Below are 23038 nucleotides of genomic sequence, written 5' to 3'. Positions count from 1 at the left end.
GCTAATCGGGGGCGGGGGGGGGGGGGAAGTAGGCACCTGGTGGAATTCCAGAGGAGATGGTGGAGGCCGAGGTGGGTCCGGAGCCTCGGCTGGTGCGCGCCGACACCTCGATCACGTAGGTGGTGAGCGCAGCCAGACCCGTGACACGGTACTCGCGCGTGCTGTTGGGCAGGTAGTGCGTGACGCGCGAGTGCGTCTTGTTCAGCTCCTCCCACGACACCTTGTACCCTGGGAGGGCGACGCAGGGAAGCAGCGATTCATTCATTTCAGCTTGGTCTGTCTGGGTACGGTGACCCGGCAAATATTTCACGGCGCGCACCACATCAGGTTGCCCTCTCGCCGCGACTGTGGCTGGTTGTCATGCGCCACATACTCCAGTCGACCCAGTGACCCGCAAATACTCACCCCCGCCTCCGATGCTACATGGCTGACCCTGGGTGGATTACGGCCGTCTTAACATCATGAGCAGTGGAGGTGCCACCCGTCAGCACAGTGGAAAAAAAAAAGCCTTCTCATTGTGTATGGCTCAGTGAATAGCAACTTATAGATCTATATCCAAGATTGAAAGGCGCGCGATGGCTTCAGGTGAGGCGGAGTGAATTGCTGCTGCGGCTCCTGCTGCCGCAGCCTCTGTTGAAGCTGCGAAGTTGGCAGCGGTCCACCAATGTGCCCCTCCGGTTCGGTCAGTGTCTCCGCACTTCCTTTGATCCGCCACGTGTGAAGGTGGCGACCGGAATTGGCACGGGCCCAGGTGGAAAGGGGGGGAAGGGGGGGGGTAGCCCCTTTAATTCCCTGCAACCGGGGACCGTGCCAACTACGTGACGTCATGAGAAACAGGCGACCATCGGCCGCGGTCACCGTGCTCGCAGCCGCCGTCGCCGCCGTGTGAAAGTCAATTTGAGCGGGGCATGCGCTGTTGGCAGGCTTACGCTGTAAATAAAGCGTTAACCCTTTAACCTCAGACGCTCGCCACATTGCGAGCCACTGCACGCAGTCGGCCCCGGCTAATTGGAGCCAGCGAATGAGGACACGCGTCTGACGGGCAGCGGATGTTTTACGCTCGCAAAAAGCAGCATTGCCGTTTTTTTTTTAATATCATCCCCGTCGATGTATAATGTTTTTTTCGACGGGTTAAGGCGGCGGTTCTGTGGAAATAATCACCGCCGTTCTATGTGTCCCGGCCGTTTAATTTCCGGGCAGTCGTATCAGAAATTGTTAAAAACCTACCCACGTCTTTTCAGCCTCCGCATCCGAGTTAAACCATAAAATCGCTCGCAGGTCGGGGTTATACAGTGCCTGTGGGATGCTTCCGATGGTGTTTTTTTCCCTCCCTCTCCAGGCTTCCTGGCAGTATTAATCAGGAGCTTTCCTTATGCGGCCGTATTTTACTGCCCACCCTAAAACACTCTTTCATTAAACGCGATGGATTTTTTGGCTTCTGAGTGGGGGACCAAGCCTGCAATTTATAGATGGACTCTCACGCACTCCCACCTTTCCCTCCTCTCTCTCCTCCCTCTCCATTCTTCTTTATTTCGCAGACTTTCAGCCACCTTTTACCTTTTGCTCTTATTTTCTAGCTCCCTCTCTCTCTCCCATCTACCGCCAGCATCTCCCCCCCCAACCCCTCCCAACTTCTGCATTTGTCTATATTTTTGTCAGCCTTGCGCAGCGTGGAGAGACTCATGCTGGTAATGACACAGAGAGACAGGGAGAAGAGCACGTGAATCAGGGGACAAATGCAAGTCAGGAGCATCATATTCATCTTCATCCAGCAGTGGAGAGCTCAAATATGATGATAAAAACGTAGAAAGATGCATGCTTTGAATTACACCGAGATATGAGAAGGGGAAAGCATCGATCAGGAAACCAAAAAAATTGGTGACCTTGCATCGATTGTTCAGGAAGCGCCGTGGGCTTGGGGAAAAACACATCGTGCCCAGAGGGATGATCACGGTCAATGGACGAGACCTGCGCCAGAATGGGAGCCAAAGGAGAGAATGCCCTCCTTAGAGAATAGCATCGCATAACCACAAATTATGGCGACGGCGTGGGGAGGCAATCATCTAGCGGTGGATAGACCATGGCTCATGATTACGTTTATTATGACATGCCATCTGCCTCTTGTTCTTTCCATCCACCTATCCAGAAATATCTCATCGTGCTCACTCCCCAAATCGTCAGTGCGATTGCGACGAACGAGGCAAGAAGTATTCCAAGCAGAGAATGTATAAAAAAAAAATACAATAAATTCAAAAATATATCCAACACATTGCGTCTGACAGCCCCTGCCATCGGCTTTTCAAATCCTGTGTAATTTAATTCTTTAAACCCATCATTACAGAAATAATTATCTGCTATTTTTACAGACTTGCAAGGAACACAAGGGGGGTTTGAAGATTGCGAGGATTCTCATTGTCGCACAGCCGCAGTCATCTTATGCACTGACCTGACTGTCTGGGCCAGATTTAGTGGAGCGGATGGGGGGTTGGAGGGGTGGTGGAGGATGGGGCGGGGGGGGAGACATTTGTCCACGGCATAAAATTTGTGCCAGATGGCTGGGCGGTTCAATGAGCATCTTACAATGGGAAGGTTGCCAGTTCGAATCCTGGTATACGGATAAACTTAGCCCATCATCCCTCCAGGGTTGATAAAATAGGGGTACCAGCATTTGAGCAGAAAACCACGTTCACAGGCACCCTATTATATTTTTGTTACATGTTCTATGACGGTAAATATGACTTCTTTATTTATGTTTCATGAATGGTCGTTTTAAGTTCATTCTGTCATTCTCTCCGCGTACCGTAACAACGTACGAATAGCGTTTTGCATGGAGCAATATGCCCCGCGCCTGCGCGCGTATCGGTGTATTACTGCAGGCGTATGCTCGTTGCGAAAGTCAAATTTGCTATAGTTTCATTATTTACAAATTTACGGTTTATGTGTCTAAGCGCAATAGGCGTCTGCTGGATTGTTTGGTCTTGTGCGTCTAGCTGGTGCTGATAGTGTAATTTTGATTGCACAATACGAAGTTTGGTGTTTGCATTGGACTCCTTCCCAGCAGTGAGGGGTTGGGGATTTTTGTGTGGGCGTGTGTGTGTGTCCATAGGTGTGTTTGCGTATCAGTATGCAGCAGGTGCTTACGAAGAGGAATTGCCCCAACAGTCTGTAAGGCTATGCAGGGGATGTTTGCCTTTGTGTGAGTATATGTGTATGTGTGTGTATATATATGTGTACATGTCAGTTTGTGTGTGTGTGGGGAGCGGTAGTGAAACTGTTAGCACGCAACCTGGCGAAACAAGTTCGATTCCCGCTCACGGCCAACACCAGTGACGATTATATGCACCGGTTCTGGGCCTTCCCTAGGTCGACTAAGCCTCAAATGAGTACCTGGTGCGGTGTCTAAACTTTGCCACTCAGGAGACAAAGGCGGCCGGGTGTGGTGTTGGCCACCCACAACATTGTGTGCCGTGCTGGCCTTCATGGGCGTGTGGAGTGTTGAGTGAACTTCGCTATGCACCCGGCGACCCGAGTTCGATTCCCGCTCACAGCCAACATCTGCATTGGTCTTGGGCCTCCCAAAGGTCAACTCAGCCTTAAATGAGTACCAGTAGTGGTGTGTAAACACCAGCTTTCGTGGGCCATGGCGGGCTTAATAGGTGCTCGCTAACAAAATTTGCTCCAACAGTCTGTTATAGTGTATGTGGTGGTCAATTGTCTTTGTCTCCATGTGCTGGGGCGTGTTGGGGTGGGGGTAGGCGGGTTCCGGCCCCCCTTGTCTCCCTGTTGGACTGTCTACCTGTCAGCACCACCTGGACTTCTACAAACCAACTGGCCTATCTATTACCCAGCCTCTTTGCTTTTCTAAGCTCCTGCCTGTTCCCCTGTCCGTGTATCGGCCTCTCTGTGTATTCTTACTTACGACCCTTCAATTGTGTACACAGCATCGTGGACACACACGCACTACAATATAATTAACAATGCCCGGGAATGGATTTGGTGAATGTCTACTGGATCCTTACGGCATAGGTGGGCTATTGTCTAAACATTGTTCGTAATTATTTTTGCACAGGACTGCAATTCTGCAAGTGTCACAAGAACACATATTTCCACAATGCAATGTGCCAGCAACACTTTAGAATTTTTGCTTTTCATGTAAATTCGTTTTTTTAGTCATCGTTGTTTTTATTGTTGAAGGATGTGCTGTTATTTAATAGCTACAATTAGGCAACTATTGAAACCCAGCTTAAAAACTGGTCATCAGAGAACATTTTAACAGTCATTCTCATCAGGCCCCAAAGTGTAAAGTAACTCTTATTATCCATACTCTTAGGTTTTTTCGGAAAAGTCACGTAGGTAAAAAATAAAATTAAAATTAATGAAAGTAATAATATAAATAACATAAAATAAAAAATCACGACTTTTCGGAGGCAACACAAGCTTCCGTCTTCAGGTGGAACCGTCACAGCACGATTGCTGTATCAAGTAAAGAGAAATTCCAAGAGACCCGACCTTGTATATATTGGTTGAGGGTGGGAGGAGCCAGGGTAGGCCCCTAGAGAGGAGTTGTTTTATGATAAGGTTTGTGTGGCTGCGACTGCGACTGCTGCTGGGACTTAACTCTTTATTTATGTTATATGAAGAAGGGGCATTTCCTGAAACGTTCTCCATTGTGTATATATTTTTTCATTTAACGGCAGGAATACTATTGACCAACGTGTCGAGTTGTCTTCTGGTCTTTTGTGCCCGAGAAGCAACGCAGCATCACCCAGCAATGTTGAATTATCTTGCAGTCGTTTTGCAGCCAGTGTTGACACGTTGACTTGATTGCTGTACACACTGCGGCATTTTAAACTGTGATTTACAACGCTTTTGTCAGTCCACTGCTGGATGAAGGTCTCCCTACACACTGCCTCGGTCGCTCGGGCGGTGTAACCACACCTCACCGCGCGCTGCTCCGTGCGGGTTGGTGAAGGACAGATGCCCAGGATCTATTCGGGTATCATCTCTCCGCGCTGATGTTAGCCGTGGTCGGGAACTGAACTCAGAGCGCCGAGTTTCATAGCGCGGTGCCTTGGCCACTGCGCCACCGCTAGGGTTGTCACCTCTGAGCTACAAATAAAACGGAGCATGTCACAGATAAAAGAAAGAACGTCTCACGATAATAGCAGTGGGGAGACCTTACATGCACATCCATTGCCGTGATTCGTGTATGATTATTACAATTACGACTGCTACGCAACTGACACGAAGCAGGTGTTTTCATGCAGATTTCCCAGTACAGCAGCAGTTACCGCAACAAGATGATGATCCGGGGAAAACCAGGACAGGAGGCAACCCCAGTCACTGGCCACTGCCCCCCCCCATCCCATAAATACTGTACAAACACGATACTGTACACAACAGTAATAGCAGCAGCAATGATACGTATCCTTTCACCCAGTGAGAAACCCATTGCGACTGCAATTCACTTTTACGGACCGGGGGGGGTGACCTGGGTAGATCACAGAGGTGAAGCGGTTCTCATCTCGAGAGTGACCGAAGAGTTAAGGGAATCGGGGGGGGAGGGGGGGCTTAGGGGGAGGGGGGTGACACAGAGAGCCCCAAACGGGGATTCAGCGCCCATCCAAGAGATGGCGGCTGCACCGCGTTTATTTATCTGTCCGCGAGGACACCGACGGTCCCAAATGATTTTACATGACGGGCCGGCGCTTTTAAGTGGTGCGCCTCGTCAAATGGAGCCGGCAATGAAAAATGCCCGAGTCAATGTTTTTTGTCCTGCCGCCGGGCCTTGATCAGTCTCTTGTTGCGTTTGCGTTCAGCGATAACTCCTAATTTCTCCCCTCGATCCGACGTGAGAGGTGATTGATGAGGAGGCGAGGGGGGCCGACAGCGCCGTGCGCCGATGTGGAGCTTTCGATGGCGCGCCCTGCACAACCATGTCCATCGCCGCCCCAACCGCCATCACCACCACCACCACCACCACCGCCGCCACCACCATACCAATAAAAACGAAACCCACTACACTTGTCATAGTTCAGCCGGCCAGTGGGCTCAGAGGTCAGAGTGCTGAGCTGGAACTTGCTGAGAGACAGGGTTTCAATCCAGATTTCAGCCACCTGCAATTAAGCCAGGGTTGCAAGTGCACCGAATTGATGGTCTTAGCAGGGTTATCAATGACTGCACACCCCCCCCCCCCCCCCAATAAAAAAAATTAAATTCAATGATGCACTTCTTTTGGTTACCTTCCAGGTCTGAGAATGATAAACGTCGCGCAATGAACATTACTCTCCGTGACAGTGTGGGTGGGGAAAGTGCTGCCCCCTAACTGCGTGGACCAGAGTTCACGTGAACGGATCTCAGGAGTAGCTCTGTCATCTCTGCTCCTGTGGTCTCTTCTCCAACGCCAAAGGTTGCACTGCCCTGCGAGGGATCCGAATTGGTTCGTCATCTGATGACGCAATGCTGATGGGCAACAAATGGGATGAAAAAATTGGTGGACAAAAACAAAACATGAACACAGCTGGCCGGCCTCCTTTCAGTTCCCGAGTGCTCTGTTCAAGTGATCTGCGCAGTGCTTTCCTGCATCGGAAATGACCTCCAATACCATCCGCTGTGATTTGAACCCTATTTCCCACAACGAGATTTGTGTTCATAATAATCGCAGTTATTATTAAAAACATGAGCGGTAAATGGCGCTACGTAAGAGTTGTGTGTGTTTTTGTTTTTCCCGACGGGCAGTTTCAAGAAAACGAACAGCCTTGTTTCGTAAATCTATTGGACTTTTTTTATTGCATCGCTCGTGTTTTGTTTTCTATGGTCCAATGTCTCCGTTCAAAAGCGCTCATTTTGCTCCGTGTTGACTTTTCTCTTCGTTTGATTCATGGCACTGCCCGCTCAGCGTCTGAGAGATCCTTTTTTTTTGCAATTTGACGCTAGACAAAAAAAATAAATTGTATTGCGTTGGTCTAGAGGTTTTGTTTTTCCTGACCGGGCAACACAGATGGTTTGCATTCTGCTGAATACGCTTTCCCACACGAGTACACAAAGACACACAGACACACATTTGGTATAACGCCACCACCACACACTCACTCACTCACCCCCCACCGTCTAGAATCTGAGATGTCCCCAAACAGTGATTGACGCCGTTACTTATTCCAAGACCGTGCCGTCAAATAACTCGTGATTTTTCCCCCCCTCCCAAACGTGTCTTTGTGGAGGGTCCTTGTGGGCAGACTTGGTTGAGTGGTGGAGGCCCAGGACCGATTCAGACATCACTCACAACAGATGTTGGCCGTGGCTAACATCAGGTCGCCGGGTTCAGAGCAAAGTATTGCCAACTACAACGCCACCGCTCCCCTTACATACAACAAAAATAAACTGTACCTCATAACACTGCACAATCACGATAACATACGAAACAAAGTATTTAATTTCGCATTACTTTTATATGTACAGCCCTTTTGTCAATCCACTGCTGGGTGATGGCCTCCTCACACCGTGCGGGTCCATCGGGGTTATCTGACCATACTTCACCGCGCTGGTCAGTGGGAGTTGGTGAAGTGAGGAAGGCTCAGAACTAGTCATGAGCCATGGCTGGGAATCGAAGTCAGCTTCACCCGAGTTCGTAGCACAATCCGCGAACCGCTGCGCCACCGCTCCACGGAGAGGAAAATAAGGACCGTGCTATTTTATGCATCATCAGGCAGTGCAGCTGTGATCACCGAAGCAGAGACATACGCGCAGGCGGATAGGAATACATGAGGGCGAGGCCTGCACATGGACGAATGTCACCGAGTCAGTGAGCGAGGGACATAATTTCTGGCGATGTTCTGGAAGGGGCTAGAAAGCTGAATAAAGTTACACTCGGGTCGCCGGGGTTCGTACCACTGCACCACAGCTGAGATCCCATACGGTGATACTACGAAACTTATAAACGATGAAGTATATTTTTTATTTTACCAGGTATGGCCCAGTGAGCTGTATAGCTCTTTTTTAGAAGCGACCTGGCCACAAATGATAGCTCAACGAAGTGGCTTATCATGTGGATATTTATATCAGCCAAATACTCTAAGTCCATAATTCTAAATGTGGAGAGAAAAACCGTAGTACCCGGAGAAAAATCCACATGACCACGGAGAGAACATGCAAGCTCCAAATATACAGCAGGCGTCAAGGTCGGGATTGAGCCCACGACCTCCTGTATACCAGGCGAGGTAGTTAACATCTCGCCACCGTGGCACCCACTGCAAAGGAACCCACTGCAGGGGTGTCCCGGGTAGAGGTGGCTCAGCGGTGGAGTGAGTGGCTCATGATCAGAAGGTTGAGAGTTCAAATCTTGGTTGGGTGGTAGACCGGTTATTATCACAGCAATGTGGAACTTCCACCACTGGCTCAGAGCTGTAAATAGGACGTGAGCACCAATGCCTCGATGCTCATTTGAGCAGGAAATCACTTTGACCTGGAATCAAATCTGTAAGCGATGGGAAAAGCCATCATAACAGAATAAAAAAGTCAATCATAACTTTGACCGGGGTAGGGCGTAGAGGTGGAGGAGCTCTCGCGTGAAGAGCAAGCGGAGGGCCAAGAGAGACGAGCGCGCGACCTTCCTTACCAATCAAGATTCCGTTCTTCTCCTGCGGCTCATCCCAGCTCACTTTGAGAGACGTATCCAGAATCTCGGAGAAACCCAGATTCCCCACGGGACCAGGTACTGGGAACAAACAACCCCGACGCAGCAGTTAGCACACAGAGATATCAATAATAATAAATCACTATCATAACCGTGGCCGGGTGCATTTCCTAGGGTTGCCGCGACATGGCAATACCACGATAATCTTGTACTATGCAGGTAAAGGTGCAGCCCTGCAATTCCTCGCACGCGCCACTGCCGGCAGAAGGGCCTCCACTAACGCGCGGGTATTTCGGTCTCCTCTTCCATGCCGAAGAGACGAGTTGGGAAAAGCGGGAGCACCCCACAATTTGACCTGCTGATGGACCCCTGCGGTGAACCAATTTATACTGCTGGGTGGACAGTGATGGGGGTGGGGGGGCTTTCAACTGACGCGACGAAAGATGGAAACGATCCGGTGACTGTTGGATTACAAGTCCAATGTGCTCACCATCCCACCACTGTGGCAGCATCATTTATGCGATATGCCATGCAGGATAATTGTAAATCGTCCATTAGGCAACAACATCATCCGCGATTGACATTGCTCTTTTTAATTTCCCTTAAGTTTGACATTTTTGACAAAGTATTCACGAAATTATAGCAATAAATAAAGTTCTTGTACAATAGCTGTAACCGGTTGTCTTGGTTCTTCGTGAAACATTTTCCGGAGTAACTGGTGACATAAAAATTTAATTAAATCCTCATTTTATGACAACGTGTGTCGGGGCTTATGTTGCGTGAACTGCAGTTGCATATCTCTAAAGGAATATATGAAAACAATACGAGAAAGAAATACGTTTTGAGCAACCGATGTCGCGATAATAATCGTATCGTGAAAAATGACATTACTGCAACCCAGCTAATTACACAGACATAAGCACAAAAAATATTATTAATGTTCAAATTCAAACCCAGAGAAGCATCGAACCCAGCAAAAGTTTATGGAGTATCACGGCAAGTTGTAAAATGAAAGTTCTGATGCACTCCAATCAATGGCATTAAAACGGTGCGGCCGTCTCTCATAGTGGACAGCTTTAGGAGGGCCATTTGCGGGCCGGTATAGACAGCAAGGTACTATAATACGCCGGGGCTGAGTTATCACGGCTTTCCCGGCCAGTGGTATTAAGAGTTGCAGGCAGCCGTGAATGATAAGGCCCGGCCTGAGTAAGAGCGGCGGTGGAGAGGCAGGGCTTGGGCATTATAATGTCAGCAGGTCTTGAGATACGAGTTGCCAGGTGATTTCCCGGCCGAAGGTGCAAAAACTCGCACACGCACGGCGCAGCTCAATCACGACGAGAGCGGAGGGCAGATTCTGGACGTACGTTGGGGAAAATAAAAATAATAAATCTGTGCCCTGGTTAAACACTCTGGGGGCCATAGTCTGACCAGGCGTGAAAAAAATGTCATGGAGACGGGGGGCAATGTGCGGTCGGGATCACGGCCTGGCAGTGTGGGATGCCCGACCGGACAAACTGGAGAACGATGACTGAAAAAACTAAAAAAACACATTTTTTATTTTACCAGGTAAGGCCCACTGAGCTATTAAGCTCTTTTTCAGATGCGACCTGGCCACAAATGATAGCCCAACTAAGTGGCTTGTTATGTGGAAAAGTATAGCAGCCAAATAATCTCAACGCAAGTAGATTCTAAATGTGGAGGACACAAAGAACCATCCACATGACTACGGGGAGAAAATGCATACTCCAAATATAACGCCGCGCGTTAGATATGCTCTCAGCACGAAGTTGGAGCTGCCTCAAGTACGAATGTGCCTTGGTGGTTACTGGTTAGGTTACCGATGCACCCTGACCCGTTATTTAGGAATGCCAACATATCTCTTTGAGACTGAGTGGAGGTTGCTGGAGCTCACAGATCTTGTTGTCCTTCCCCGCACCTCCGATTAACACAATTGGATACGTACAGTGCGAAAGAAGTCCAACATACATACATACTGATCTCTATTAGAGTGAATAGAGGTCGCTTTAGCTAACATATCTCTATGAGAGTGAGCGGAGGTCTCTGTAGCTCACAGATCTCTATGAGAGTGAGTGGAGGTTGCTGTAGCTCACAGGTCTCTATGAGAGTGAGTGGAGGTCTCTGTAGCTCACAGGTCTCTATGAGAGTGAGTGGAGGTCTCTGTAGCTCACAGATCTCTATGAGAGTGAGTGGAGGTCTCTGTAGCTCACAGGTCTCTATGAGAGTGAGTGGAGGTCTCTGTAGCTCACAGGTCTCTATGAGAGTGAGTGGAGGTCTCTGTAGCTCACAGATCTCTATGAGAGTGAGTGGAGGTTGCTGTAGCTCACAGATCTCTATGAGAATGAGTGGAGGTTGCTGTAGATATCAGATCTCTATGGATGGGTGCAGCCACATTTTAGATTTTGTTGCTATCCCACTCCTACATCTTTCCCGGTGATCACTGGTTCGAGTACAGATGCGCAGTAGTGAGCTGATATTTGCTGATGCTATTATAAATAACTGTCGCTACATTATACGTGGTAGGTAACTTTGACCTCCAAACACGTTTAAATATGGTTAAGAGACATCCACAACATCGTTAACAAAAATCTATTCTAGTTTCCAGTCCCAATTTGTTTTTCTCCCTACAAACGCGGTGACATAAATGCTGACTGCGCAGACGACGGACCCTTAAAACACACAGTAGTACACGGACAGTTCATCAAATAATCGGTAGCTGGTAGCTACGTAGATTTAGTATCATCTGAGTACAGCAGAACTCCTAATTATCCGTGATGATTTTGCCAGACCGGGGGCGGGTGGGGGGGGGGGGAGCACTCCCTCAACTTACGCAGTGCGGCTGTGCCCCTGTTGGCGGCCACACACACACACAAACTGCCGGGACTGATGGCGCAACTCTGAGCCCCTGAATAAAGCGACCTCCGCTTTGTGCACCCCCCCCCACCGCCCGCCCCCCTCCCATCCACCGTTTTCTCCAGTTTAATCTCAGACAGCAGCAGTGCCAGGAATGACTAAACCGCCATCACGAATGTTGCGGGAGGGCATCAATTGATTTGGACGAAGCCGCGGAGGCTCTTTCTCCGTGGACCAGCGTCCAGTCGGGTCGGCAGGGGCAGCTCGACTCTGTAGAACGGTGGCCCTCGAGGATTCGCTGCTAATGAGCACAAAGCGCTTTCAAGAGTCGCCGTGCTGCTCCTGGACGAGGAATTGGTGCTCCCTGCCGCCCGTCTCTCCTCTTAAGCGAGTCCCCCTGGTGCTCAAACCTTAATTGTAAATCCAGTTCTTCACTTGCATCAGTTGGAAAGGCTCAAGATTCACATTTATCATCTTGGACCAAAGCCATTGATGTCACCACCATGCCTCGCTACCCAACGCCTTCCATCCTCTGACAGATTCCGCAGCTGCTTCTGCTGCTTCACAGTCGAGGGGCGACCTCCAAGGTCTACCCTTAGAGCAGGGGTCGGCAACCTACGGCTCCGGAGCCGCATGCGGCTCTTTACGGGCTGCTTCTTGACGATATGTACGTATGTACAGTATGTACTCAGATGCATTGCGGCTCTTGAAATACTGAATTTTGTACCGAATTGGAAAGAAATGGCTCTTCTTGTTATTTTGGTTGCCGACCCCTGCCTTAGAGTATCCGACCGTTTGCTCGTAGGTCACCTGACTCATGGAGTCCACTCAAATGGCCGTCTCTTTAACTGCCCCTCCTTCATCTAGAGGATGCCTTTTTGTGTTTAGTTTGTTGTCCTTCCCGCGTACTTCTTATTAGCACGGTTGGCTATGGACAGTGCAAAAAGAAGTTCAACACACACACACGTGCCGGAGATAATTTTTGAGAGGAAAGTTTGGCTGTGGACCACCGTCATTGGCAGTGGTCACCCTCCCCAATCTGTTCCCTTTCTTTTTAAAAATAACCATTGTCTGACAATTCAATTAACTCTGTCAAGCACACACCTGGCTAGAAGCGAGGCCCTATAAAACAAGCAGGTGGCATACTTATTTTTCCCTTTGAATTGCATTCTTTGGCGCTGCTTTTCTTGGAAAAGCACAAAAGGGCCAGTGAAGTAAAATTAACCCAGGCCATTGTGTTGTTATAAACGCCACTGTGAATTCCTCGCTGCCCCTATTGCATTGTGCGCAGAGCCTCCAAATAAATATTGGACACTATAATTTACAAGTGCGGGAGCACATTATCTATTAATCAAAGCTAAGCTATTTATATTTTCTTCAATCCGTGATGATCACCTGAATGCCAATTAAAATTTGGCAGTGTCAAAAATGTCGCATTAAAAAGAACCATATATATAATTTGCCTTCGCATAGTATAATTTCACTTCACACCAACGAATAGATTGTGGTGATAATAGTGATAATAGCGGTTAGCAGTGGCAGTAGCAATAAAAAAAATGGCCTTGTAATATGAGGCCACCTGAACCGAGGGAAAAAAATAAAACGTTCCAGCTCATTGTGTAAAGGTCGATCAGACACGTTCTATTTTCACAGCGTGCGCCTCAAATAGGTTCACTTAGACTCACAGCCTGAGATCGAGCAGCACTAATCAGGGCAGCCCAGGGCAGGGAAGTGCCACTTTGAGGACAGGATTTCAATGATCGCACTGTGGATGACAGCTAATTAGGAGCACGATTGGGGCTACATAAAAAAAAAACTATTTTTTTTTATCGTTGAGCTTCTGCGACCGGCCGCTTTAGTACCGCTCACAGCGCATCTCCGAGCAATAACCACGCGAGCCACACTGAGAATATGTTGAGCATTATCTCGCCTTTTGCTCTATTTATAAATCCCCCCACCCTCCCCCACCCCCCCCCCCCCCCCTTAGTTTTTGTTCAATGAGTAGCCAAATGAGAAAAAATATGTTTTTTTTGGCCACTTTTACACATTTCTGTGAAGCCTGGGAACTCGGGGTCAAATGAAAATAATGACTTTAATCACGGAGACAAGTTGCAGCCAAGAGTTTCACGGGAAAGAAAAACTAATTATTTTATTGACACGACTGCGTAGGTTTTTGCAGTGGTAGAATGTCGCTTGCCCTCTGATCGTGTTTTCGGGGTTGTAAATGCTCGTCACGACGTCTGACGTTTCGCTCCAGGTGTATGATTGCGGCTTCCGTAGTGGTTTCCGAAACCACGTCCAAACATTTCGCAGGTGACTCTTGCAAATGAGACACTCTTTGAGTTCTCACCCAGTTAAACAAAATAAACTTGAAACTTTAGTTGTGACCGGGCCTCTTAACAATTCACCTCCCAAGCGATTTCGTGACCTGTCATTGGTTCAGCGCCACGACTCGATTTAAGAATCAATTCTCAATTCTCTTTCGTTATAGTTTTGCTTTCCGCCCCGAGTCCCGCACCGCACACCTCCTCCCCGTGTCACCAGCTACGATGATGATCATAGCTGGTGCTACGGGGAGGCAATCAGCTACGATGATGACGACGCCACCAGTGGTGGGGGGGGGGGGGTGTGGGCAGCTCACCGGCCTCGCTGGTGCGCAGGCGGAGGGGCGGGCTGCGAGGTCCGTCGCCCGGCGTCGTGTAGCACAGCACGCTCACGTGGTACTCGGTGAACTTGCGCAGGGCCGGCAGGTACCCCGAGTGCAGGGGGCCCGTGCCCCCGCCGGGGCCCGAACCCTCGGGCTGCGGCGGCAACGTCCGCACGGTGACGTCGCCGGGGCTCTCCGGCCGCCACGCCAGAAGCTGGCACGCGTGGCGGACGAGGGCGACACGATGGTCATCGTCATCATTCAATGTGCTCCATTGTTAGTCTCGCACACCAACGATGACGAATCCTGCCACGTGGCGAATGGGATGACTGCATGATCATCATTGTCATCGTTATCGCCCAATCCACTGCTGGATGAGGGCCTCCTCTTCTCTGTCACTGGTCCTCGAACGCCGTGACACGAGCTTCCGCCGGTACGAATTTGCGGCTCTGAGTGCCGGAGAATTAGCAAATGAAACGTGGAGCGGTAAGAGTTCGACTGGGACGAGTGGTGACGCTGACGGAGAAGATCCGAGACAGACAACTCCGGTGGTGTAGCCACGTGGTGGAGAGTGGTTCCGCAGGGAATGCCACGTGTGCGAGTGGCGTTACACATGCGAGCACACAGAACAAGAGGCAGGGGAAGAGCCAAGATGGGATGGATTTTACCCGGCGAGCAATGATCTCAAACGGCAGGAGCGACGAGTAAAGGACGCCGTGAATCTGGTGAAAGACGAACATTGATGTTGAGAACTCAGTGGGTCTCATCGTCTCAAATATGAGATGGAAGGGAACTGAAGAAGAGAAGCCCGTGATTCATAATCATCATAATCAGAACTGTGTACTGTCTCCACAAATAATTAAAACACTTGTTAGTCCATCAGCCTGTTGGTTTTCCAGACTGATATTATCCATCAGCAAGTTGCTTAACTCTAGATTTGAAGCTTTCGTGACTGCAAGGATTCATACTCTTAGGTTTTTTTCGGTAAAGTCACGTAGGTAAAAAATAAAATTCAAATTTAAAAAAATAAAATTAAAATAACGACGTTTCGGAGGCAACACAAGCTTCCGTCTTCAGGTGGAACCGTCACAGCACGATTGCTGTATCAGCAGATTTTTATTTTATTTTTTATCTATGTGACTTTACCGAAATAACCTAAGAGTAAGTTGCTTAACTTTGGATTGGTGTCGCATCCTTCTGTATCTCCCCATCAGAGCCTGCTAACAAGGCCCGGAAAGTTGCAAGCAGTGCAGGGCACGCACGCACACGCACCTTGTAGCCCTGGTTGACGCCGTGAACGAAGTGCGAGCTGGGTGGAAACCAGGTGACGTGGATGGTGGTGGAGTTGATGGCCTCTGCTCGAACTCTCTCCGGTGGCGCCGTTGGCACTGCCCCCACGCGCACACACAAAGACAAAGACCCCCCGTATAGCCTTAACAAACTGTTGGGGCAAGTGCTGTTAGCGAGCACCTATGAAGGCCGGCACGGCACACGAGGGGGTGGGTGGCCAGTGACACGCCCGACCATCTTTGTATCCCCAGTGGCGATGTTTACACCCTGTACCAGGTGCCCATTTGAGGCTGAGTCGACCTAGGGGAGGCCCAGAACAGGTTCAAATAATCGTCACTGGTGTTGGCCATGAGTAGGAGTCGAACTCGAGTCGCCGGGTTCGTCGCGCAGCGCGCTAACCACGGCGCCACCGCTCCCCACACACACACACACGACAGACAAATCAGTAACCATTACATCTAGAAGCACAAGACAAAGAACCAACATATAGCCTTTTACAACCTGTCAGGGCAAGTGCTGTTACTCCTTAATATTTTCCAGACTCAAAAGTGAAGTCATGACATTGGATCATTGCCTGAAATGTCAGCCCACCTTCGGTTTGCACAAAATTTCGCGTGAACGCAATCGCCAAATGATGGACACTTTTCGATAAACGGAATCGAATTTCCGCGTGAACGAAATTTCACCACGGCACGTGCCGTGTGTGTGATCACCAAACAAGAAGCGCCCGGCCGGCCGCGTCATCCACAGGGCAACAGCAACGCCTCCACATCGCCTTGCCAGTCACTGAAACGTGCAGTTCTTTTGGTGAGTTCCCTGAAAAGGTGAATTATTTTCGTTTGAAATGAATTATTATTCAATCATTTTACTATTTACGTTATTTATTGTTATGTTTGTATTGAAGTGATATAGGCATATATTTTTAGGTGAGAAGTAGAGTTGTATTTCCAGTCAAAACTTTCGTGACTGCAGGAATTCATATTCTTGATTCTTTCGGTAAAGTCATGTAGATAGAAAATAAAATTATTATTCTTTTTTATTTCATTTTTATTTTCTATCTACGTGACTTTACCGAAAGAACCAAAAATATAAGTCGACTTGGAATGACTGTCCGAATTACATTGCTGATTTTTTAAAATTAAATTAATGCGGAAAGCAATTCCGATTTACGAAATTTCGTTTTATGCACGTAGTTTTTTTTTTAAGAACGCATCCCTTTTGTAAATCGAGGGATACCTGCATTTTTATGTCACAAGGCAGTGGAGAGGGCTTCATCCAACAATAGACTGCCAAAGGACTGTTATTCGTAAAAACTCTGGTTAATGTTTATTTTATTTTTTTGCTCTCTTTGTCACGCCTCCATTGCGACTGACAACATCTTGCGCTCACTAAATGGGCTCTCACCTCATTAAGTCACCTGACCCGCCTTTGCAGATTTTTTTCCCCCTCCTTTTTTACTTGAAGCCCAAAAAAAACCGACTCCACCCCCCCCTTGTGGCCGTGATTTGGCACCCCGCCGGTGCCACTTCTGTGCCCACCGCCGCCACCAACCCCCTGTGCCACCACTCTTCTTGCGTCTCTCGCCGAGGTCACCGCCATGGCGGGCGGGCGGAGGAGCGGGGGAGGCCAGGGAGGGAGGGAGCAGGGGGGCCGGCGTTTCTGGCTCCCGGAGTCACGCGCCCCGGGGAGCTGAGCCGCGCGACGGGACGGTGACCGAGCAAGCCGAGAATACGCTTAGGGGGCAAGCAGACCAAAACCATAGGGGGTACCCCCCCCCACCCACCCCGCAAGCAGCCCAAGGGGGGGGGGGGGCTTCCCGATTGCCGTGAATGAATAAAATAAAGTACAATAAAATAAACAAATGTATTGAATAATATCTGCTTCACTTCGAATGCTAATAAACACGACGTGTTGCGGCAGCTCCCAATCGTCTGAAGTGTCTCTCTCTATGAGAGCGAGCGAATGCTGTGCCGCGCATTACAAGTTGAACTTATTATTATTATTATTATCCTGGTGTATATTCGCAGCATTTTATGTGCAACTTCTTTTAAAAGACACTTAAAGTTCCCATTGCTATCTCCCGGCTTTTCAAGCGACACTTAGCCTTAGCTCTGTACCTTGGTCACGGACACTCATGTCCCATTCAACGCTGTGCTCGTTACAAATCGCACATTTTTTTTGCATTAATGAACATGAAAAGCCAATTAATATTGCTCACATCACTCTCCTCCCACCTTCCTACATCGCTATCTCGCTACAACGCCTTAGCCGTGAGCTTGTTCAATGGGGCAGAGGGGCGTATAACAACTCAGAGCTCAGAGGGGGCCACCACGGTCAATGGGGACACGCAACTTTGAGACTAATGTGAAAACGCTGAACACGATGAGTCGTGGTGGGATCTGCTTATGTCTGCCAGCTCTCACCCTCCATGCGTACATTGCACCGACGTCTTTTTGGACTTGAATATGGGAATGTAGTAGTGGAGGGCTCAGCCTTGAAGGGGGGGGGGGGTGAGTTCAGGCCTCTCCTCCACCCCCCTCCCCCAACGTTATGGAGGAGTCTCACTACATATAAAAGAAAGTGTACACCTGTGGTCTTCATTGCAAGGCCCGCGGGCCACTGGCGGCCCCTGACGTGCGGCCCCTGACATTACGCAAATAGTGACAACACCCCCCATCGTGCTGTCAGACCCAATGGTGTCAAATGTGTGGCAGCCCTCACACTGATGGCTTATCGGCGAAAGTGGCTCCCCTCTGAAAATGAGTGAAGAACACCGGTATTTACCGTCGTTGTTATCGACGCACGTAATATGTATTATCATATTCTGCAGATGCTTCATATCGCAACAGTGCTTCCTCTCCAAACTGAGATTCTCTTCCAAGCGTGTATTATCCTTCGATGGCAATACCTTGTGGAAAGCTACCACAGAGACCACGCGCGATCATGCATGCTTGCGACCTCGAGATGAAACTCTCCGGGAATATCATCGGCAGCATCGTTCGCAACGGTCGGTACCAACGGCCCACGTGTGTTTGGTTCCGACGCGGTTCGAGGAACCGACATTTGGTCACGAGCGCACACGTCCCACGAATTCGTCGTCCTTCACGCGGCTCTCCGCGGCAAGGCGTCCGCTCACCTCGTTATGCGCGCGCTGTTTACCCGCTTTGCCCGCGAAGCTATTTTGGTCTTCTCCAATAAATCCTCGCCTGCTGATGTGGCATGTGTTGCCCGGCTTAAAATTTTAATGGAACATTTTTCTTGGCGTGTAGTTAATTTTTTTTTACTACTCGAGCGGACGAGAACCGACTTTGAGTAGCTCAGCGCCGTTTGCATGAGTAATTGTGACAATGGGGAAATCGTGGGTGAAGTCGCGAAAGATCAGTGTACTGGAATCGAAAAAGGAAGAGATGTACAGATATATATTTTTATTCACCGCAATTTTAAAGAGTGGAGGAAGCAGCCCGCTCAATTTTATTTTGCACTGCCAAATTCTACCCAGGACAATTTCCTTTTTGATGCAGGGGAGGGGGGGGCGAGGTTCGTGGTGGTGGTGGGGGGGGGGCTGATGAAACACATCACCAAAATCGAGTGGGGAATGAGAGAAGTTATGTCAGAAAACCGTCGAAATCTGCCACTCTCACCTTGAGAAATCAACCAATTGCAGCTCACGTCGCGCAGAAATTGTGAAGCCCACTCGGTGTAGTCCTCATTGGTATTCATTCCCCTTTTCCTTTACTTTATTTTTTTGCAGAATAAGCGACTCCCCAGTTGACAGAAACTGTTATCAATCAAAAATGTCAGCCCTTTTCAAGTAGGTGTTCTTTTCAACAAGTAACGCTGCTGCTGCTCTGGGATTCTGTATCTCACAGAAGCCAACCCATTGCCACCCAGGAAAGTGGTAACTCTGAAACTTCAGCTTCCTCTCCCTCCTCCTCCATCACGCGGCACGGGAGACCTTGCCACGACTCCTACTACGCGATCATTAGCTGGCAGGCCGAGAAAGAGAAAAATGTGCAAAACAAATGTGTGTAGATAAGCCCTCGGTTCTCCGGCGGTGTTTGTTATGAGCTTTGGCCAGACGTCACTGTTGCGGGTTCTGCTGTACTTTTCCACGCACGATTTATCGATGCCAGGTCATGGGCATCGCGAGGGGCCGTGCGGGAAAAAAACGGCTCTGAATTTGCATGCCACGTCTTCTTGTGGCATGGCAAATGCGTTGCAAGTTGTTGGTGTGTCGGGTATATTGATATATATCTATAACAACTATTCTCTGCACGTTTAATGTTATAATAACATGGATACACACGTGGAAATGATGCTGTAAGGTGGCCAGAATAACAGCTTTGAGTGTGACTCCCCTCGTATGTTATCGTGGGGTTTCTCCAGGCACTCGGTTTCCTTCCTGCACGGAGGATAATAACTGTCTCAAGGAATTGGGCCAAACATTTCGATGCAGCAGGGCCCTCCGTGACCAAGAGTCGTGAGACTCAAATGAGGCTTTCCAAGTTGAACAAGTGGCATCGACATGATTATTAATATTATTATTATATTGTACCCATTATTATAATGACCTCGATGAAATGGCCAAAACAACACAGGTTTGGCAATTTTCTCCACCATGAAGGTATTGGCGGAGTTTAAGCCGAAAAACCTTGCCAAAAGTTGCTCTAATTCACCGTGACCCCATTGTCTTAAGCAAAGTACAAACGTGTCCCGCCGTCGCTTGTTCAAATGTGCCTACTATTTGTGGTTGTTAACCGTGCGTATGTATTGCATGCGACGCGCGTATGCTCTGCTTGCATGCACGCGCACGTGTTCGCACGCGCCACATCTTACGAGAAGGGCCCTGCCAACTCGTACGCCATTGTGCACAGGCGATGGCTTAAAAGTGGGTGTTACGAATGTGCGCCGTGCACAACTGCGCTGCAAAGCGCGCCGAGTGGAAGCGATAGAGGACCTTTTTAACCACAAGACTTTGAAACTTTGTCACGGGCTGACAAGGTATAATTTGAATATAGCTGCTCAACGAGACACCCCACCCAGCCCCCACCGCCGACTCTTCCTCTACCCGCCACACAGCTCAGACAAGCTCGCACTCAGCACTGCCCGCATGCGCCCACACACACATCACGTTACACACACACACCACGTTACACACACACGCTTTTGATGGTTGCGCCATACAGCTCTCCGATGTGCATTCTGGTTGTTACATCGTGTTGTTCAGCACGATGTCCGACGTTTCGCTGCACGTGCTGGGAGCTTCTTCAGGAACTGAATAGATTGAGTGTATATGTCGTTTGGAGATGCCTCTTAGGAAATTGAACGAGTGAATTAAATCAGTTTCTGAGGAAGGCCGCCCAGTATCCGTGGAGCGAAAGGCTGGACATCGTGACGAACAACGCAGGAAATAGCCGCCCGAAAGCACGGAGGAAAGCTGCACGCTTCCCTACAAAGACAAATATCCCCCTATAGCCTTAACAGACTGTAGGGGCAAGTGCTGTTAGCGAGCACCTATGAAGGCCGGAATGGTACACGAACGAGGGGGTGGGTGGGCCAGCACCACGCCCGACAGCCTTTGTCTCCCCAGTGGCAATGTTTACACACTGCACCAGGTACTCATTTAAGGCTGAGTCGACCTAGGGGAGGCCCAGGACCGGTTCAGATAATCGTCACTGGTGTTAGCTGTGAGCGGGAATCGAACCCGGGTCGCCAGGTTCATAGCGCAGCACGCTAACCGCTACACTACCGCTCCCCATAGGCTATAGCATCCCTACGCACACACATACACACACACACGTGCGTGCGCGTGTGTGTGCAAAACATGAACGCTCAGCCCATTTTTTTTTTACAAAAAGAAAAAGGAGCCACTCGTGTGTTCCAAACGATAAGTCGTCCGGATGCAACGCGCAAAAGACAGGCAGCCCGAGAGCTTCCAAAAGAGGAAGGAAATCAATGGACGGACAAACACCCGCAAAATCGATGCAATGCATCGAGCCGACAGGCTGAGAAGCATTGGTCGGGGGGATTGCGGTCGAGTACGGTGTGCGGGGAGGTGGCGGTGGTCGTGGGGGGGGTGGGGGGATGACCCTCCCCCCTGGGGCGTGTCTCAGGAGAAGCACACACACGGTGGCCAACGCTGCTGATGCTGAGTGCTGAGTGGAGACGATGGGCCTTGGTTTCTGTTTGACGTTCCGATCTGAGAAACGGGGTGGGGGGGGGCCTTCTCCCATGCAAACCAGGCGCAGCGGCCGCACCATCACTGAGGGCCGGGGGATCGATTGTGGGGCGACAGGGGAGTCGCCCACGCGGCCCAGGCGCCCGGCTCCCCGCACCGCGTCACCACCACCACCTCCTCCTCCTCATCCCGCCGCCGCCGCCGTCGTTATTTCGATCACGACAAAAACGCAATTGGAGCAAAGCGAATTTTCTTCTTTTTTCTTTAAGTGCGGCAATAAACACACTTTGATAATTATCAAAAGAGAATGATGCTGTTACGTCGATGCGTCGTTGTGTTTTTGTTGTTGTTTAAAATTGTCCTTGTTCCCAACAATTGTATCCTGATTGTGCCCTTCACATTGTGAGAGACGGATCCAACGTGAGGATCCCTCGCAGGGAATTGCAGCCCTCTGTGTTGGAGGACGGCCCGTGGAAGCAGATATCACAGAACGACTTCTGAGGTTACTTCAGGTGACCTCTACTCCAGAGAGAAGGGGGCAGCACTTTCCACGTTGGTGCACAGAGTAACATTCATCAGGTGACAAGTAAACTGATATGTATAATTCGCAGAGTTCTTCACGAACGGCACTTGCCCCACACGTCTGTTAATCTATAAGGGTGATCTTTGTCTCTGTGCTGGTGAAAATGGCAAATGAGGCTAACATCAGGTGTCCGTCTAGAGGTAAAATGAATTACTCCCCATCTTATTCAATGTCATCATCAGCCACCATCTATCCACTGCTGGATGAAAGCTTCCCCCACAAGTCATCGCCGTCGCTCATCATTCTCGCTGTGTGGGAATTCATCCTAAATCCTGCACCCCAGGCCCGTCTCACCGCTCCGTCTCCACGGTGGACGTGCTCTCCGGCGCGTTCCCCCCTTTGGCCACCGCTCCTTTGTCGGTCTCAGCCACCAACCCTTTGAGGGGACGTGTCCTGCCCAAGCACCGTGACACCTTTGCATCGCTTCACAGCTTGAATAATGCCCTTGACCTTGCTGACGCTCCCTCCCAAGCGAGCTCCTCTTTCTGCCTCTCGGTGTGAATCCAAGCGTCGCGTCTCTCCACGCCCACGTGCATACTTCGCTGTGGCTTTTTTCCATGTTGCATGAACGATCGCGTCCCTGAACCCAACGTCATAGCAGGGAATTACGTACTGATTAAACACTCTATTGAGGAACATTGCTATGTTGCTCATAATCATCACAATTAGATTTCCAAAAGCATGAAAAACATGCTCTCGTCCCCCTTTGGTGATTGTTAAAGGCTCCTAAGCCCGAATCAATGTTTGAATCAATGCGTGCTATCTGCCACGATGCGTGCTTCAGAAACATTTACAAAATATACGGAAGAAAGACCGAAGAGTGCCGTGGAGAGACGC

At 49.5% G+C, this 23038-nt stretch overlaps 1 protein-coding gene across 1 annotated transcript in view; it reads right to left on the bottom strand.

The window, feature by feature from the left end:
* Positions 1-23038, bottom strand: part of LOC144717865 (protein sidekick-2-like) — a 144872-nt gene that overhangs the window by 107918 nt on the left and 13916 nt on the right. The window contains exons 6-9 of the mRNA XM_078593640.1: positions 15423-15538; positions 14145-14364; positions 8615-8728; positions 37-228 (exon numbers count right to left, since the gene is read on the bottom strand). Coding sequence (XP_078449766.1) covers positions 37-228; positions 8615-8728; positions 14145-14364; positions 15423-15538 — 642 coding nt within the window. The remainder of the gene's footprint in view (positions 1-36; positions 229-8614; positions 8729-14144; positions 14365-15422; positions 15539-23038) is intronic.

The sequence above is a fragment of the Lampetra planeri genome, chromosome 1 (assembly GCF_965212315.1).
Source record: "Lampetra planeri chromosome 1, kcLamPlan1.2.h2, whole genome shotgun sequence".
Classification (NCBI taxonomy): domain Eukaryota; kingdom Metazoa; phylum Chordata; class Hyperoartia; order Petromyzontiformes; family Petromyzontidae; genus Lampetra; species Lampetra planeri.
The sequence above is the reverse complement of the archived record's forward strand: the minus strand, read 5'-3'. Positions and strand labels throughout refer to the sequence as shown.